This window comes from Nansenia antarctica (assembly GCF_963989245.1).
Source record: "Nansenia antarctica genome assembly, chromosome: 3".
NCBI lineage: Eukaryota > Metazoa > Chordata > Actinopteri > Argentiniformes > Microstomatidae > Nansenia > Nansenia antarctica.
In genome coordinates, this window is record NC_137688.1 from 61,254,233 (window position 1) to 61,274,904 (window position 20,672).

Below are 20,672 nucleotides of genomic sequence, written 5' to 3' on the forward strand. Positions count from 1 at the left end.
TCGACCAAATGTGAAACATGGGTGCTTCATTTGGACATTATATCTGTCCCATTACCTTTGGTGACCTGAAATAAAGCCTATTATTAAACAATTACTTGAGGTGTGCTTGATTTAACACGACACTCTTCCATTGCTTCCATCATGCCTGACAATTTATCGCAAAGCTTTTAAAAATATCAAACCATTTCAAATAAGTATTCTACAAATACAAGTTGCCTAAGAACAGGGCATAAGTATGTGTGTTTAAACTAAACTGGTAATGGTAGTTATATCTCTGATGCACATTAGATCCATCAGGTGGTAGAGAGTAGAGTAATATAATAATACATTAGACTTATATAGCGCTTTTCTAGACACTCAAAGACGCTGCAGGTTGAAAAGATCGAGTAGTAATAATAAAGTAGTCGAGTAGTAATAATAAAAAGAAACAAAAAATAAATAAAAGAAAGTATAGGGCTCGAGTACATTTTTTGATTACTAAATCTAAGTCTAGGTGTCTTTGTAGGACAATCTACTCTGTATACTGCAATTACACCTAGATTTCGGATGGAGAAGCAGCGAACAAGCAACGCCTCTCTCAACCGGTATTAAAAAAAAAAAGAAGAAAAAAAAAGAAAAGTCACTTACCCATCCACATCTTTCTCTGGGGCCACGGCGTTGGTGACCAGCTCTGTGTCCATGGGGTTGATAGAGTCCAGAGGCAGCTGGACGATGAGGCCGTGCACCGCTGGGTTCTCATTGACCGCCACGATGCTACGCAGGACCTGCAGTCCAAGATTTAATAATGAAGTGGGATTGGCTGAATTCCAAATTGACCCCTACTCCTCATCTCATGCCCCCCTCGCCTACCATTATCTCATGATTAAACAGAGCTTCATAAGCGCCAACCATACTATTTCACTTAAATGTGCTGCTATGTATTGTTGAAATTGTATTTGGACATTATTCAACTCCAAATATATACACATGATTTGCTTGGCACTAATAGACTTTCGTAACAAAAGAGTTGGCGTCATGTATTGGTAGTTCGTCTAGCTTATTCAGCCTTGTTCCACAGTCATCCAAAGCTACCAGCTCAAAGTGCTCCAATCATTACATAATCATAATTTAATGATTTAGTCATTTAAAGGCAATATTAAAAAGATGGGTTTTTAGTCTTGACTTGAACATATTTGCATCCCTAATGTAAACTAGCAGTGCATTCCACAATTTGGGTGCATAAAATGAGAATGCAGCCTCACCAAATCTCTTCTTTTGTACATGTGGTACACAGAGAAAACCAGCGAGAAAACCTGAGAGCTCTATTGGGCTGATATATGCTAGCAAAAGGTCTTTCAGATATTCCGGTGCTATGCCAGTGAGAGCTTTATAAACAAGCAGAAGGATCTTGAAATCTATTCTGAACTTAACAGGAAGCCAGAATGTTGTTACTGTGGTTGTAGGCCACCTCTACTCACCTCGTCCTCTGTGGCGGTCTTTGGCAGCCTGACATGGTTGGCATTGATTCCAATCTATGGAGAAGAAACCAGCTGAAAGTGTACCATTCTCATGACAGTATTACAAACATATACAGTTGAAATCAAATAGCAAGTGCCCCTGTTGCGTTTTACCTCAGCTGCAGCTTTCAGCTTCATGCTAATGTAGAGGTTAGAGTCTTCTCTGTCACCAACCTGAAACACACACACACACACACACACACACACACACACACGTAACATTATACCACCATAACAAAATGTGATGATTGTCCCAAGCTTTATCCGGGTCTGGCTGCAGCCATTGTCTGTGGGCGGGGGGTGCCATGCGCCGGTGGATGGGTCAAGGCTGGTTCAGCCTGGGTGTTCGGTGTTGGCCACTCTACCAAGATTGTCTAGGTTGGTGGGGCGGGGGGCGTCTACCGCTTGGGCCGGTCTTAGGTCCTTCTTCCCATTCAGTGGTGGGCGGGCTCTTGAGGTAAATGGTAAATGGTAAATGGACTGCACTTATATAGCGCCTTTTTTGCTGCTCCAAAGCGCTTTACAACGGCCTCTCATTCACCCATTCACACACACATTCACACACCAATGGCGGCAAGCTGCCATGCAAGGCGCCGGCCCGCTTACTGGGAGCAATTTTGGGGTTCAGTGTCTTGCCCAAGGACACTTCGACATGTGGCCAGCCGGGGCTCGAACCGCCGATCTGCCAACCTTGTGATCATTAGGCGGCGACTCTACCTCCTGAGACACAGCTGCCTTGGTGTGCCGGCCTGGGTTGGCTCCCAGTGCAGACATATGGCCCAGTACCATGTGGGCCGGGATGGTCACAGGGCTGGCTCTGTGCGTCTCGGGCTCTTGCTACTGCCCCCTCTAACCCCCTGAGGCAGGCTTAAGCGGCCGCTGGCCTCTGGTCCTTTAGATGTATTTTAGATGTGTCGAGGGCCTCAGGCCACCTGCTTTATGCTGATTCTCTCCCACTGTTTAATGTATCCGTTTTTTATTTTGCAACAGCCTCTAATCTTATGTTGTCCTCTTTCTACTTATCTGTCCAAATGGCTCTGAGCCCCTCAAAACTAGACTCCAGTTCCTGAATTCTTCTAAGCTACTCCACAGTATATCCTGGTCCTTGCTGCCCCACCTGGGTCTCACCGGGAAGCTGTCACTCACTATGGACTCGTGAACTCTTGCACCACACCACATTTCACATTCCACACTAGCTTTGGGTCCCCCCTAGAGTATTGTGTTCATTGTGAAGCACTTTGTGACATTTGTCGATGTAAAAAGTGCTATGCTAGCCTGTAAAAATAAAATTTTATTGATTGATGAGTCGTTCAACACACAGCTGTAACTTAAGAAAACTGCATACATGTACACTACAGTATATGTCCAGTAGAGTGCTTTAGCTGCCACAATAACAAATATAGTGGATGTTCTCAAGTCTCACATAGTTACTCAAGCTACTATCACAAGCTCAACACAACAATGATATCGATGACAGAGTGGAAACAGTAAATGACTGAATGGATAAAGCAATTTGAAAGCGCAAGTGGGAATGTGGATCTTTGTGATTAGGAGGTGTCAACAAAATATGTACTGTATGTTCACACATTTTGATTCATGTACTCAGCAAAATAATGTTGAGTTCAAACATACACTTTAATAGGAACACTATACAAATACAGGGTATACATGGCATTGATTCCACAGAATGTTGGAAACAATCCTTTGAGATTCTAGTTCATTCCAGATTTTTCAGGTGCACTTCCTAGCTGTGAATCTCCCGTTCTACCACATCCCAAAGGTGTTCTATTGGATTCAGATCCGGTGACTGGGAAGGCCACTCACTTCACAAAACCAGTTCGAGATTACTTTTGCTTTGTGACATGGTACATTATCATGCTGGAAGTAGCCATTAGAAGATGGGTACATTGTGGCCATGAAGGGATACACATGGTCAGCAACAATACTCAAATAGGTTGTGGCATTCAAGCGATGATTGATTGGTATTAATGGGCCCAATGTGTGCCAAGTAAACATTCCCCACACCATTACACCACCTGAATGAATGAGAAGGTGTACAGGTGTTCCTAATAAAGTGACCAGTGAGTGTACTTTCTCTCTGTGATTTGTTTATCTGTTATTGTTTTGCCAAAGGTAGCTTAAGGCTTGGTGAAGTTTCACAGGATAAACATTTACCATTCTAAAACTAATCAATGTTTGCAGGCAGCTACAGCAGTCTTAGCCGACACAAATTCTGGCTCCCCGCTGGTGGAATGAGCTTCCCACGGCTGTCAGAACTGCAGAGTCATTACCCATCTTCTGTCAGAGACTGAAGACCCATCTCTTCAGGTTACACCTTACTGTGTCCCCTATGACTTCTACTGCCGCCCTCCTGCCCCCCTGACTCTCTGTTCTCCTGTGTCTGTCTATATATACAAAATAAAAAAATAAAAAAACGTTTTCCTTCTATCACTGAGACTGCCAATGGCCCCTGGCTTGAGCTAGATTACTCTTCCTGATACGACTGGTGGATTGATGATTTACTTGCTTAGTCAAATATATTGATTGTCCCTAAGTCGCTTTGGAATAAGGCGTCTGCTAAATGCCAAAAATTTAAATGTAAATGTAAAAATTCTAAATAGGCGATAGGGAAGTAGCTTTACTTGGCAGAAACAAACACATTAACCCACACCTCTAGCAACCTGACAAACACATTTACCTAAAGCCCATCTGCCCATGGAGCATAGGAGGAAAATCAGAGGCACAGAAGTAAAGAAGAAGATGCTTATAACATACTCTTGAGATTAGAAAATATGTATGTGGAATTCTTTCAAATTTGAAAAACTTGGGTGGGGGTGGGGGGGAGTGTGCTTGATTTAGCTTGCCTTTTAAGCAACATTTGCACTTCCAAGACTATTCCGTGCATTCCAAGTTTGCCTAGGTCTGCTTGGAAGTAGCTAAAGAAGGGTATGATGCGGACATACCTGCAGCACCACCAAACCTGGCCGGAAGCCAGGAGACTGAATCCTCATCTTGTCCACGTCCTTCCTTAACCTCTCCCTCACCAGCCTGTACAGAGGAAGAGAACCATGGTGTAACATTCATTTAACCATCCTACAAAAAATATCATAAAATAACCTTTGTATGTCAGCCTGGAAATGTGTTCTAGTAAGACATCAATATTATACACACTGAGAGGTCTTGTTGCCCGAGACGACGGTCGCCATGGTGCGTCTCCCTCCTTGGCAACCTGAGGCCCTTAGACGGAGGGTGAGGGCTGCAAAGGAGAGCATGGCTGACAACTGGTGAGCGAGAGAGAAAAGAGAAAGAGAAAGAGAAAGAGAGAGGGAGAGAGAGAGAGAGAGAGAGAGAGAAAGAGAAAGAGAAAGAGAGAGAGAGGGAGAGAAAGAGAAAGAGAGAGAGAGGGGTGGAGGAATACGAGAACAGTTACTTCCTAAGAGGAGAACCGGCACTTCTATACAGCCAAGTACAACAGACTTGTCTACAACTGGCTACAACAGCATAAAAGAACACCGTGATGCTGCAGCAGCTACTTCTTCTATTGATGCAACTACCACTAACTACAACTACAACTACAATGACAATAACATCCAATATAACCTCTGCAGAAGTTGGCAGAAGTTGTGAAATATATATATATATATTATATGTAATATTGCTTGTTGAATATATAAAAGTTGAGTGAAAGAGAAAGAACTTGCCTGTGCGTGAATGCAAGGTCCAGACGAGGCTTCAGTCTCTGGAGACCCAGATCAGCCAGCATGTGATCCACTCCAACAGTGATCCAGGCAACTCCTCCTTTTGGCTGTGTGTGTGTGTGTGTGTGTGTGTGTGTGTGTGTGTGTGTGTGTGTGTGTGAGTGTGTGTGTGTGTGTGTGTGAGTGTGTGTGTGTGTGTGTGTGTGTGTGTGTGTGTGTGTGTGTGTGTGTGTGTGTGAGTGTGTGTGTGTGTGCGTGCGTGTGTGCGCGTGTGCATGTGCCACTCCTCCTTTTGGTTGTGTGTGTGTGTGTGTGTGTGTGTGAGAGAGTGTGTGTGAGTGTGTGTGAGTGTGTGTCAGTGTGTGTGTGTGTGAGTGCGTGTGCTTGTGCGTGTGTGTGTGTGTGTGTGTGTGTGCGTGTGTATGTGGTGACTGACCTCCCTAGCCTCTGTAGCTCTCTCAAAGCAGCTGGGGAGGCTTCCACCAGCAGTATCTTATCAATGCCAGCTTTTTCCATGGCATTCCCGTCTATTCCGGCCAGAACATGAACTAGGTAAAAAGATACAAAAAAAAGTGTCCCCTGTCAAGGCTACTTGGACAGAAAGAACAGAGAGACCCGCCTTGTCAGGTCAAACCAATCCTCCAGAGGGAGGAGGGTGATGTTAAACTGTAACCCAGAGGTTAAGGACAGAATAGTGGGCCGTTCCACTACTAGGCCTACTCTTAGCCAATCACAGTCTGTTCTAGGAGTGAGGAATGTTTGGCACCCTACCGTGACTTGTTTTTTTCTTCCATTACTACCAGAAGTGGGCACTTTTCCACTAAGTACTAGTGGAAAAGTAGTTATTTGTGCAAGTAGGAGGACTTTGGGTCGCCTTCACTTCAGGAATGAGCTTGGAGGGTGCTTGCGCAAACTCCACTGAAAAGCCAGCCCCTCTGCTTCCTCCTCTCTCTCATATGCTGACGTTCTCACCCTCCTCTCGTCACGTCTACTCCTCTCCCTCATTCTCTCGCTTTCACTCTTCTGTAACTCGTCCTCCCTCAGCATGGCAAGGAAAACAAATCCGCACACATCCCGCGAGACCTTGGCCAGAGACCAGGGCAGAGCTAAGCTCAATGCCTCTGTTTGTACACTGCCATAAACAAGTTCAGTTTGACCCACCTTTGCACAGTGTTTCGTAAGCAGGGGTAGTCTCATAGTGTTGACGTGGTACTCTGTGTGCTCAGTAAATACACTTCATTCCACAACTCACTACAACTGCCAAGCAAAGTCAATAACTTAACTGAGTGAACTAGCTCATGGACAATTCAACAGTCTGAATACTGCAAAGCCAACTTGTAGCTATTATCATTTATTGCCACAGTCATTTACCGTATGTGCTTGTCCATGCATTTGGCCCCATCATGCCATACAGTATGTTTATGTTCACTCTTATGCTCCTTCACCTCTGGTGGCCGACTGGCCCCACCCTCTCTACGCCAACGCGGCAGTCACACTGCCCGGTCACGTCTCTTCACTACACTCCCTCCCCGCTGGTGGAATGAGCTTCCCACGGCTGTCAGAACTGCAGAGTCACTCCCCATCTTCTGTCGGAGACTGAAGACCCATCTCTTCAGGTTACACCTTAACTGCTCCTCCTGAGACACCTGCTTCCCCCTATACTGTGTCTCCTAAGATTTCTACTTCCCCGTTGGACTGTTTCTCCAGTGTCTATTAAAAAAAAAGAATTAATAATAATAATTTCTCTCCTTCTATCACGACGACTGCCAATAGCCCCTGGCCTGAGCTAGATTACTCTTCCTGCTATGACTGGTGAATTGATGATTCACTTGCTTAGTCAAATATATCGATGGTAAATCGCTTTGGAATAAGGCGTCTTCTAAATGACAAAATGTAAAATGTAATGTCGTGAGCTTAGAATTATAAGGTTCTATCTCTGTTTAGGGTAGTTTAGAGATATTGAGCATCAAAGTTTTTTACATTCCCTTATGTTCTGTGACATGGAACCTTTGTATTTTATGAATTACTAACTCAAAAATGTCAACATATTAAAAATAACATGAACGAATGTGACTTTCCTAAGGCCCAGTATACAAATAATACCCCATTAGGTAGACAAGAGCAACAGTCAAATGGCACGCTCTAAAGGTGGTATTGGGTCATGGCTGCTGAGAAGGCCTTGAAGGAGGTGGACACGGTAATAGTGTCGCTCTTAAACCAGTCAGCCTTGAGGCACACTGTCACAAAAGGAGCTGACTCTGACATATTGAGCTAAAACACTTTATATCTTCAGCCTGTGAGTGTGCTCGGCTTTGGCCTCTCTTTCTCAGTATTCTATCATCCAGCTGTTTCAGTTCACATGCTACCCTCTGTACTGTTTTTAGAACTAGGCTGCCCCCCTGTGTTTTTTTATTAGATTACAATAATTGTTTACTATCGATTCTTTTAGATTTCATTCTAAACGTCATATGGAAATCACTGATGATGGTTGACACCATTAAGCAATATCAATTGCTTAAATAATACAGATCTGATTAAGATTTTGTTTTTTGTTATTGCCCAATTATTTTTTATTTGTGTTGTTGTTGTTGTTGTTATTACCATTACTTATTAAAACCAGCAATGTGCTTCAGGTGATTCAAATGATCAAATTCACATACAAAATATGTGATATTGATACTGCAACGCATACATTTTTACATGAAATGTGAAAACTTGTAGCACACTACCGTCAGAGAATTGGTTTTCCAACTTTGTTGTCAAATGTATTCCACTAGGTGGAGAACACATTTAGCAATGAATGCTCCAAGTCAAATCAGTGACATATATAGCCACTCTAGAAAATCATTAACATAAGATTATTGCATGACTTCCATCATTGGTGGATACTGGATACACCATTCTTTGGATAATAGATCACAATATTAAAAAATATATATATATTTGGAATAAGTAAAATTGTCTTTGACAAAAAAGATATTCTCTATCCCTAGAGCCACCCTAAAAGAAATGCTGTCAAGAACCTTTTGTTTTTTTTCTCCCCAAGGCTCTACATCTCACCACGGCAGTGTGAGTCCTCTGAATGTCTCATTATGCGGTGCACTGGGTCACATCACAGCTCAGTTCTGTATTGATCTGCTGAGCTGGCTGTCTGGCTGGTTATTTCAATACTTCCAAAATAGATTCCACTCTCTCTGCCTAACAGGGGTCCTATTGGGACACGACCGGGAGTTGTTTTCAAGTCTCCAAGCCATTGAGGCTTAAAGTAAAAAAATAGGGCTTTTAATGAATGTGTCCCAATTCTCAATTTGGAATTGTAATACGTAAAGCAAACATTTGCGAAGAACATGAAGAGTGAGGTGTTTGTCTGTGTGGGATACTGTGTGTTTGTGTGTGTGTGTGTGTGTGTGTGTGTGTGTGTGTGTGTGTGTGTGTGTGTATTGTATATAGACTGTATACAGTGAGAATTATAACGAGAGATATGAGAGTTGAGTCTGTGGCCTGTGTTGGCATGAATCAAGACCTCAGACATACTCTTCACACCTCTAACAAAGAGTACTAGGTGAATCCATATTCTTAGAACAACATAAAGTACATGACCCTTTTATGACATAAAATAATTTACAGCTCTTAGAAGCATGAGGAAGTCTCACCTTATCTGTCCTGTCGGAGCGGTTTGTTGACAGCGGGAATGTGAGGTGTAGTCGCATAACTTCTCACTGTTGACCCTGAATAGAAACGTACCGTGGCAGCGCCGGTGAGGCCTACCACAGATATGCTCTACAGGTCTGAGCCAAGGAGGAACAGACACCATTTCCTGTACCATTTCTCCTTGGTTTTGGCATTTTAAACCAATACCCCTTCAACTACCCTACATTTGGCTCCCGGTCTTTATAGTGTATAGTATTCACCTTTCCTCTTTACTGAGTGTTGTACATGATTGATAAACAATCCTTTGAATGGGTACTACCTCCTTTAGGTACCAATAACAATTTCCAGTTGTGCCAATGTGGCCATTGTTGGGCCAATTTGTTCTGTTTGTTATAAGGAATAATCAAAGGACTACTCTTACAAGCCTAGGTGGCCTCCAGAATGAGTGGAATGTAAAGCAGGGATTAGGATCTGTTCTATTTTCGATCTGCCAAAGCTGCATTTCTGAAGTGTCTTCAGTTGTTTAGTTTGTTAAAAGAAAATGGTGACTTTGTTGTGGAGACCAGGTCTGTTCATATTACTCCACTTCTGTGTGTCACACTTCAACTCAGTTAATTCATTAATTGAACGAAGACAATTCATGTTGTGTCTTACTATGACAGTAGAAAGGACTTATTGTCATAATGTGAAGAATGTTCTTGAAGCAAAAATAAAGGCTACTATTGAAGTGTAAAAACTAAGTCAGCCTTTATTCAATGTCTTTAAGCCTTGTTTGACTAAATATGTTGTTTCAGACAAATTGTTATCATAAAAATAGAGCCCGAGAGATAAAGGACTGCTGGATCACTGAAGCGGGGATCTACTCTCGGGTGAAGGCAGCATTCTGGAGAATGATATGGTAATGTTCCATTATGTTCCCACTGTCCAGTGACTGTAGCTAACTGTCAGTCATAGGGACAGGAATGAGTGTTTAACCATTTGGGGGCAGGGGGTTAAATGATTAGTGTTAAATGATTAGTGATGGAAGCTAGTAGCTAAAAACATTTTTTTTTACATTGTTGAACACATGTTTGAAAGATCATTAGAGGTAGAATCTTTCAATTGCGGTCTGTTTTGATGGCTGTTAAGATGACTGCTCCCTTTTTCTGGCTGGTGTTGTGGTAAGGGTTATCGTCAGTGTGTGTCAATGTCTGATCAACCACTGTAGGGTGACAATTTTACTATCTTGTACTTCTTTAATGGGATGTAATAAACCTTTGGCACACATGGCAATAAGAAAATCAGGAATTTTTATTATTATTATTACTATTTAGCAATTTAAACATGTCAGCCCTGCAAGTTTGTTTCCTGAGGATTAGCTGACAATCCCACTGACGGATGACAGGTAGATCATGACAGGTAGTCCTGGGGGAGTGGTTGGGGTGGAGTTAACCAGCTATTCTTCCCACCCATTACCTGCCCTTGAAAAACATCAGATCCTGGCACAAATGTGTCTGAATTGATTACTGTAAGTATCCGGGTCCTCGTTTATCAATGTTGTGTACACACAAATATGTGCCACGCATACGATAATTTCAAAGCAAAATGTGAGATTTATCAACATGAACGGTTGCTTGAGATTCATTGTGATTGTGTTCATTTACACACACCAAGGGAGGCTGGTGGAGATAGAAAGCGAAGGACCAGCTCACGTTTTTACATTTTTGGCATTTAGCAGACGCCTTATTCCAAAGCGACTTACAATCAATACATTTGACTAAGCAAGTGAATCATCAATCCACCAGTCGTAGCAGGAAAAGTAATCCAGCTCAGGCCCGGGGCCATTGATAGAAGGAAAAACCTTCTTCTATCACCTTCTTCTAAACCTAGGTTTTTTATTTATTTATAGACACTGGAGAAACAGAGAAACAGTACAAGGGGGTCAATAGAAGTTTTTAGGGGACACAGTAGAGGGGAAAGGCGGGTGTCTTCAGGAGACGCAGTGCTAGGAGGCAGTAGATGTCTCAGGAGCAGTTAAGGTGTAACCTGAAGAGATAGGTCTTCAGCTCATTGTTGTAATGCATGGGATGGAATGAGGAGTGGTATCAAACACATTGATGTCATTCCTCATTCCACTCCATGCATTCAATGAGCATGTCCTCTGATTTCTACCTCCTCCTAGCCTCCACTGATTCACTCCCATGATTATGCGTACCCACAATGCCAAGTGGTGGAATGAGAGAATAATAATAATGCTCCATTATGCTCATCAGATGCAAACAGAGCAAGTGACGTAAAAATAGCTTTTTTAATATAAATAGGTCAAATTACTTTATACAGTTGAGAAGAATTCATTCTATACCATAGGAAATGTTATGGAAAACATTTTCGATAATATTTCATTGATTCGCTACATTATTATGAATGCATTTTGACACCATACCTCATTATTGAGTGGATTACGAGGCGTGTCCAATCACAGACAAAGGGGAGCCTGAAACCTGAGCACTTGCTCTGACATGTGTTAAAATCAAACAGGGATCATTGAACTCTCTATATCTGGATACCGACCAGTACTACTCTTGGCATGCTGTCTTGGTCTTTGCCATTGAGAGGTAGAGTAATAGACTCGTAAGTTAGAGTTAATGGACATTAATGGACATTGGAGGGCTGAAATACTGCTAGTTTTCTGCCAGCAGGTATAGAATAGCATGAGAGTTTACTCACCTGAGGTCACAGCTCTGAATCAATTCCTGATTAGGTTTATAATGAAAAACAGGCCTGATCATCCCCAAACATTTTACACTATGGCAGATGGATTAAGTCAATTAAGAAGAAAAAGACAAACTTACTATACAGTATTGCCTGGTTTATTAACTTTTATATACTTAATACCCAAAGCCACCTCTGATCTAAAGGTTGTATGTAAAATACATTTTCCCAAATACCTTGTTCCTATCTGTCAAGCCTACACAAGCAGTGGTGCAAATCCACCTAGAATGCTAAGCACACGTGTCCTAGTATACAGTAGGACTCCCACCATTCTTTGTGGCCTCTGTCCTCATACAACAGCCATTTAATTTACAGATGCCAGCCCACAGTCTGAGACAATCAGGAGGCCAAAATGATCATTTCCTCTACCACTTTCTCCTCCTGACCCGGAATGCAATTCTCATGTCGCCATTTGAGGCTCTCCCAATAGTGTAGGAGAATTTGAAGACCACTTCGGAGACCGTGCCTTTTCACGAGCTGCACCCCGCCTCTGGAACTCTCTCCCCTCAACCACTCAGAGACTCACCCTCACTCTCCACTTTTAAATCCCACCTCAAAACCTACCTGTTCTCCCATGCATACAACCTCCCCTATCCCTAACCATCTCCCCTAACCCTGCCACCCCCCCTCCCCCCCCTAGGACATTGCTGCGTTTCTGTGTTCCCTGTTCGTTAACTCTGTGTTCTATGTGCTCATGTCATCTGTTGCTTGTTGCTGTTCCAGTGATTTCTGTTTTAGCCATATTGTCAGCGTCTTTGAGCCTCGGAAAAGCGCTATATAAAAACAATGAATTATTATTATTATTACTTCAGATACCTGCTGAGGTCGACTTGGGTGGTCGTATGGATAACAGAACTCATTAACAAATCCCTACTTGCAGAACTTATACCGCCCCATACCTGTTTCTAGATCTATGCTTTGTTGTTTTTCTGATAACCAGGAACCAGCCAGTTGGGTAGAGACAGATACTTTCTCCCCCCCCACTGAAACACTGTACTTCCTTCACTGTCTTTCACTCAGGCTACAGGCCCAACTGGCTTAACTGGCATCATAATCACTGAGGAATGCTACTGTACGAATGAATGGATGGGGGGAAAAATGACTATATTGCATTTGTGATGCAATAGTGTGATTCTTAATTCTCTTTTTATTATATTGTGGATACATGCAAATGTCTATTGTACTCTTTGGAGTTGTTCACTACTTGATTGTGTTGATTAAGTAAGCATTAATCCTCAAATGACCGGAAGAATGCGGATATCCTTGTTAATGCATACCTCCAGTGTTCTCACACCCTATTTATAGTTTATAGTACTAACCAGTGGTGTAGTCTAGTTTTTTCTAGTGGGTATACTGTGATTTTCCCCTCCCAGCCTCATGTCGTTCATTTCGGAACGCCATAAAAATAAATATGCGCTCCCTGTCTAACGTTATATATCTAACATTACATGTAAGGCTGATCTGTGCATGATAGTGCTGCATTTTGACATATTTCATGTCGCATCTGCCCCGTTGATGGTATATGACGCTATAGTCAGTCCCAATGGTCCAAAAGTCAAGTGCTTCGTAACATAGACGGGGTGAATATTATGAATGAAAGTGTGAAAGTTCTGTCACAAAACGCAGTTACGTATCCTCACACATTTTTAAGTGGGTATATGGAAATCCTTGGCCTTTCCTAGTGGGTATACGGCGTAGTCCTGCGTATCACGTAGACTACACCACTGGTACTAACGCTAATCCTCAAAATGCTCCTGCACATAATACTGCAACACTAACTGTGTGACAGGCATATTCTGTAGCAGCCAGGTAGGTCATACATATTTCCCTAGGAGTTCACAATGTCCCTACAGCAAATCTGATGTGCAGATCCCTCCAGTTCAAGTATAAAGAGTTAAGTCTTGAATTGAAATTACATTTATTTAAGTTTAATATATCGATATAAAGGTACTGTTATTATTTCCCATTTAACCAACTAGTTAGGCGTCCCAATACACCCCTTGCCCCTAGCACTTAGCCTTACCTACCTTACTTTTTGTGCATTCACATGTAGGGTGTCCTGATTATTGTTGGGATAGAGGGGTAGGGTGAAGTGGTAGGGCTACATGCCCCTCCAAACTGAGTTTTTTCAGAGGCCCAATCCCATTTCTCATTTCCCTGCATGTGAATGCACAAGACAGAGGAGTAGGGCTAAGTGGTAGGGGCAAGGGGTGTATTGGGATGGCTAACTAGTTTCTAACTAACTAACTAACTAACTATAACTCTCCTTTGTGGTCTACCAAAAAAAGTCATAGACCAACTGCAGCTTATACAAAATTCAGCTGTTCGTGTGTTAACCAGGACACGAAGGAGAGCACACTGTTTTAAAATCACTGCACTGGCTACCTGTTAGTTGTTACCTGTTAGAATTGATTTTAAGATTATTTCATTGGTTTACAAAGCACAAATGGTCTCTCTCCAGACTACATGTCTGACATGGTTGATATGTATCCACTAGATTCCTCTGGTACTGGTCTCTTGGTTGTTCTAAGACCGTGAGGCTGCTTTTAGTCACTATGGCCCCAAACTTTGGAACGGCTTGCCGGAGGACTTGAGGGTGGCAGAGAGTGTAGATATCTTTAAAAGAAAGCTTAAAACACACCTTTTTAGTCTGGCTTTTTTATCTAGTGTGAACTCAACTTGCACTTTTACTCCTATTTCTTGTTTTATTCCTGGTTTTATTGTGTTGTATTTTATTTACTATTGCTTTTATGTTCAGCACTTGGAGTTGCATTCAATGTGACTTGTGCTATATCAATAAAGTTTGATTGATTGATCTTGAATGACCATTGACGTTGGTGGAAAAGGTTTATAGAAATGTGTTGGGTTTAGACACACGTGAGTTGAACCCGGGCATACAGGTGTGTGTCGTATCCGCCAGACTGGTTCAACTGGTACACAGGAGCATATCCTTCCTGTGTACCCATCAATGGACCTCCCCTTGACCGGTCGGGCCGGTAGGGACTTCATTCCTCAGCGGGTCATAAGATTTGTTTGAGCTGTCAACCAACAAGTTCTGTAACAAGTTATGTATATATATAGCCTACTGCATAGTGTTGGTGAGAGAATCACAGTGGCGATTTCGAGCACTTGGAACTTAATCTCTTGAGAGGAAGACGGACGGTGCTGACGCTACAGTGCCAATTTTGAGAAAAAGCACCGATTTGCAACGTGTTTGCCTTTTTTCCCCCACTCAAGAATGGAAATGAGACATTACCTCTTTGGTCCAGTGGTTCTTAGCAGTTCAACAGTCTTTACCGAAATTGTGAAATGTTTAGGACCACTTGATCAGCGTGAGGTAACTTTCTACCGAAGCCAAATCGTTTTCAAAGAGGAGCAGCACACCCGGAGGTCCATTCACGCGGAGGTATAGCCTACTATGACGTTAATTGTTGTTGAATTATATATATGAAACATGTTAATGTAGGCCTATATGCAAACCAGAAGAGGCCTAAATTGTGTTTCATTTTATTTTAACGGTAAAATAAAATTAAACATTATTTTGTACAGAAAAAATGACCTAGGCTAGGCTACTTGAAACCTCTTTGCATAGAGTTATGCCTGTAAGTGTATCCGATACTTAATAACTAACCTAATAAATGTAAAATGTGTTTGGCATCTAAATGACTTGTGTTGAATCCTTGTACCTCCAAGCCGATTGAATTAAAAGGAGTCTTCTGATGTCTCAACCTTACTTTAACGTTTCTCTTTCAAATGCATGAAATCGTATCCAGTGCCTTGGGGCCTTCTGTGTCCACATGAGCCTTTCTGATTCAACAAAAGCCAAGTCAATGCAGGTTGTTATTGTGACACAGCCTTAACATTTCTTGATGGGTCGGTGGATGTGAAGCGAGCGTTGCTGTCCATGGTCCTGAGCAATGTGCGGTGAAAGCCAAAAAGCCTCCGGACAATCTTTTCACCGCAAGTGAATGAAGGAAAATAAAGGATTGCATGAGTGATTGGTGGGGTATATACGTATGGCTTATAGCATCCTATGCTAGAACAACGATAGCACTACCCCCAAATCCTCAGGCCATATGTAGATAGATTATTGGTTTTACTGATTAAGCCGAGCGCGAACTTCAATCCACAGAAACTGACGGTTATAAAGGAGAATAGAAAGCAACCCATCAAACCGCCTCCACTCATCGTGATGACTTGCAAACAGGAATTGGTAAAGATTAAACCAGAAAATATGAACCCTTGACAAGGACTAAGAAGCGAATGATTTCACCCAATTGTGTTTTTCATTTATACCTGTCAGCCAACTGTCTTGCGATCCTCAACGATTTCCTAAACACATTGCAAATTGCTTTTCTTTGATCGTCTAGTTGGTGTGAATGATGGTGACAATGAATAATATTAAGAAATCATGTTTAAACATTTAAACACACCGAAACACACCTAAGGGTGATTATTCATCTCTGTTGGTAGGCCTATGTATGTTAATTTATTTCCATGTGTGACTCACTTCCCTCCCTTCGCATTGTCTTTCCACGGAGAAAATGTGATCATATACAACTATGATTAAATGTTTTTATAAGAAACGTTGAAGAATGATGGGGACCCATGCATTTGTAATACACAGTGATTGGATTTAAGTTCGCTTCCTTATCTGTACGTGTTTTGACCTAAGAGCCTTCAAATTCCAATGCATTATAATTCAACCGTTTCCTTATTATCAAAAGGATAAGCGAAACAAGTTTAAGAAGTTAGATAAAACATGTATATGCTCCTTTAGTAGGCTATTCATTCAAATGACATCCTCACTGTTAAGATGACACGGGGTGGTTAACAGCTGAGAGGTCCCGTGGGACGAGCTCTTTGGGATCTCGTCAGCTTTCGGGGGCAGACAGTCTGTTCCTGTGGACTGGTGGACACGTTAAATCATTTTTACAATGTCTTATAATGATTGGCTCTGGACTCCAGATAATTACTTCAAATCTAAATTCTAATCCGTTTGACAGCTGTATTGTTCGTCAAAAGTGTGCTTATCCTCGTGGTCTGAGGAGAGGTATAGGCATCCAGCAACGCGTGACGGTATTGGCTAGGCTGCCTAGGCTATAACCCATAAATAAAGGCCTATTCCAAATGATTTGCATAATTCTCTGGACAGTGACATTGATTGTGGCTGAAAAGGGGAAAGCAGGTAATATCAATTAACGTTAATACGCAGGCATGACTCGAGGATTGCGACTGAGGCCGACTTGCAAGTGGGGACGCAGGTCACCCACTCCACCCATTGAGATGCAATTCAATCGCTTCTCTCTACCATTCCATTTATGTATAATGCATACAAAGGTGTTTCATCCACAGAGATGGAGGCAGACTGGAAGGACACTCATCAACCCCTATTTCGTAAATTCTTTCTATATAACGAAGCCGATCATTGGTCGTCATCAACGACAGTACATAATTGTTTGCCTGACTGGCATCCGCGATGATAGAATGAGTGACGGGCAGGGGGCGTGAGCTTTGAGGTTGACGCGTTCATAATGCTTTGACATGGGACACAGATGGAGTGACCATGACCAAATACCAACAGATTTAAACGCACCGTTGAAGGATGCGTGCTACCAAGGGGAATACAAAATGGAATTTGAGATGATATTGACCTGTGGAACTTTCCAAGACTGACCAGAGAAATCTGCAGACAAGAACCGTCATATCGGATACCTGAGTGGTAGGACTATAGGTTAATACTTGGTGCTTGTCAGTTTGACAGGGTGATGGTAGTAGCGACTTGGGGGACGACTTTCCATGGCTTTACAGACTTCCTCGGAGACCTCTGAGCTTGAAAGGAGGGTGCCGACGTGTGAAGATCTGAGTGCGTTCTATGTGGAGGATACCCATGGCATATTTGGATATACCAGTCACCTTCTGCGAAGAAAAGTCAAGGTATGTAGTACCAACTCGTGTAGGCTATGTAAGCCCGCAAAAACGCGTTCATGCGCAATGTTGAAAGTAGAATAATGAAGAAATATAGTTGCAAACCATGCGTCTAAATGGAAGTTCACTTTTAGGCTAACCGATCGAAGTTAATTCAACACCTTGAACAGTGCCGTGTGACGTGTTGCTTATATCAGGTTCCTTTCTTCATGCCTTGGTGCTGACATTTCCATGACACGCTCAATTTGTATTTGATTTTGTCCCAGAGCAAGCATGTTAACAGGCTCCACCACTCCTATCATTTTAATAAACTCTGACGAACTCTAATGAACTGTTGCACTCTCCATATAGGCTACTGTCGTAGCAATGTTTTTGTCTTATGGAATAAACGGATTTCTCTCGCACAGAGAGCTATAGGTATATTTCCGATAAATGTGTTGGTTTACAGCAGTAAACTAATGGTCCACAGTGCTCATTTTCCATCACACACGTTAATGTTTTGAGACATTCTAGTAGGCTAGGCATCGGGCCAAATCACCACAGAAACTATTGCTTTAAATATTCAACATTGTTCATACCCTTTTGTTGCTCAGAAAACTGAAAGTTCTTCACATTCCATACACTTCATTTTTAGGGCATTTTTGTTCAATTAACAATCAACAAACAAGACAACAAACCTCTTTGAGTAGGCCTTCACAGATTCGTTATTGTCTACCCTATCAATCACATCGATAGGTGAAGCCTAGGCTACTGTACATCAATCTACCTATTATGAGTGTGTTTTAAATAATGGCCTTATGGGGGCGCCAGAGCCTTTGGTCTGTTCTCTTGCTATAACAGGTGGATGTAAAACAATCTAAGCCAACAATTAATCAGATAATACAAGCGAAATGGGGGGGGGATATGTGAACGTGAATGTGCAAGATTTGGTCTGGTCTGGTCTTTATTTATTGTCATTGATATAGTACAGGTACCAAACAACGAAATTTGGGAGGGGGGGCTCCCCTGGTGCTAGGAAAGAAAAAAAAAGAAGAAGAAAAGAAGAAGGGAAAGGAGCTGGTTTACATAAATAAAGGCTATGTACACTATCCACTATACTATACTGTACAAATAAAACACTGTGCTGTACTCTATGCTATGCTATACCTATTCTAACATTTCCTATTCTCTGCAACCTTATGTACCCTAGGGTTGTCATATTGCACATAGTGTTATTGCACATTCATTTAAAGTGTCGCAGTTTGCAGGCTTGAAATGTACACATTTGTGCCTCAGCACTACACCTGATTTTCAATCCAGCAGCTGCCATCAATCCGTCCAGACTGTCCAGGGCCCAGAACCTAGGTCTTTGCTGTGTTCAGGGCCTGGATGGCCCTGGGGTAGAAGCTGAGCTTCAGACTGTTTGTCCTTGCGAACATGGTCCTGTATCGCCTGTTCGAGGGCAGCCGAGCAAAGTGTTCGTACCCAGGGTGGGATGGGTCTCTGGAGATCTTGGAGGCCTTCCTGAGGCAGCGTGTGTTGCACAGCTCTTCCAGAGAGGGGAGGGGGGCGCCGGTGATCTTCTGGGCCGTTCTCACGACTCTCTGTAGCACATTCTTCTCTGCGTCTGTGCAGCTGGAGAACCAGTTGCAGATGCAGTAGGTGAGGATGCTCTCCACTGCGCAGCGGTAGAAGGCCACCAGCATCTCCTGTCTGATGTGGTCTTTCCTGAGGACTCTCAGGAAGAAGAGCCGCTGTTGTGCCTTCTTGATGATGGCTGCTGTGTTGTTCTTCCAGGACAGGTCATCCTGTATGTGCACCCCCAGGAATCGGAGGGTTGAGACTCTCTCCACGCTCCCTCCGTCGATGAGCAGGGGCTGGACCTCAGAATTTTTCCTCCTGAAGTCCACGATGATTTCCTGGGTCTTTGACTGGTTCAGCAGCAGGTTGTTAACCTTGCACAGCTTGCTCAGCTGCTCTACCTCATCCCTGTACGCCGCCTCGTCCCCCCCCGAGATGCAGCCCACCACGGTGGTGTCGTCTGCAAACTTTACGATGGAGTTGCTGGGGTGGACGGGGGTGAAGTCGTAGGTGTAGAGGTTGTAGAGGATGGGGCTTAGCACGCAGCCCTGGGGGGACCCAGTGCTGAGTCTGAGGGCTGTGGAGGTGTGGGAGCCCACCCGCACCCTCTGGGGGCGGTCGGACAGGAAGTCCTTGATCCATGCACATATAGAGTGTGATAGTCCCAGGTCTAGTAGTTTGGTCACTAGCCTGTCTGGAAGGATGGTGTTGAAGGCAGAGCTGAAGTCCACAAAGAGCAGTCTCGCGTAGCTGTTTCCCCTCTCCAGGTGGGATAGAGTGGAGTGGAGAGTCGTCGCGATGGCGTCCTCTGTGGACCTGTGGGCTCTGTAGGCGAACTGGTATGGATCCAGGTTGGGCGGGAGGCGTGTGACTATGTGGGCCCGGACTAGTTTCTCGAAGCACTTCATGATGATTGGTGTGAGTGCCACCGGGCGGTAGTCGTTTAGGCAGCTCACCGTGCTTTTCTTCGGGACTGGGATGATAGTTGAGGTTTTCAGGCAGGGTGGGATGGTGGCCTGGGACAGGGACTGGTTGAAGATGTTGGTGAAAACCCCGGCCAGCTGGTCGGCGCAGTCCCTCAGCACCTGTCCCAGGACGCCATCCGGCCCTGAGGCTTTCCTGGGGTCCACCGCCTTCAGCACGCGTCTCACTTCATGCTCTGTGAGGGTGAGGCTGCTGAGAGCTGGAGAGAGTGGTGTTTGTGTTGTGGTTACCTCCGTTCGCCCCTCGTCGAACCGGGCGTAGAAGGAGTTCAGCTTTTCCGCCAGCAGGGGGTCGTCCTCTGCGGCTGTGAGCCTGTTGGCTCTGAAGTTTGTCATGTGCTGAGCCCCCTGCCACACCCGCCTGGAGTCGTTGCTCAGGAAGCATTCCTCAATCTTCTCTCTGTGGTCTGCCTTGGCCTCCCGGATGCCGCGCTTTAGGTTAGCCCTGGTGGTGCTGTACAGCAGTGTGCCCTTCCCTGCGAAGGCGCCGTCCCTCTCCTTGATCAGTTTTTGGACCTTCCCAGTCATCCCTGGCTTCGTGTTGGGGTAGACCCGGACCCGTTTGTCCACGGTGGCTGAGTTGGTGCAGTTCACTATGTGGTTCA

The 20,672-nt window shown here is 43.6% G+C and overlaps 1 protein-coding gene across 1 annotated transcript in view; it reads right to left on the reverse strand.

The window, feature by feature from the left end:
* The window catches only part of mthfd1a (methylenetetrahydrofolate dehydrogenase (NADP+ dependent) 1a, methenyltetrahydrofolate cyclohydrolase, formyltetrahydrofolate synthetase), a 33,841-nt gene extending 28,318 nt beyond the window's left edge, over window positions 1–5,523 (reverse strand). The window contains exons 1-6 of the mRNA XM_080525046.1: window positions 5,198–5,523; window positions 4,668–4,777; window positions 4,460–4,544; window positions 1,611–1,670; window positions 1,458–1,511; window positions 628–764 (exon numbers count right to left, since the gene is read on the reverse strand). Of these exons, the coding sequence (XP_080381172.1) occupies window positions 628–764; window positions 1,458–1,511; window positions 1,611–1,670; window positions 4,460–4,544; window positions 4,668–4,768 (437 nt within the window). The 5' untranslated portion in view covers window positions 4,769–4,777; window positions 5,198–5,523. The remainder of the gene's footprint in view (window positions 1–627; window positions 765–1,457; window positions 1,512–1,610; window positions 1,671–4,459; window positions 4,545–4,667; window positions 4,778–5,197) is intronic.
* Window positions 5,524–20,672: the final 15,149 nt, after the last annotated feature.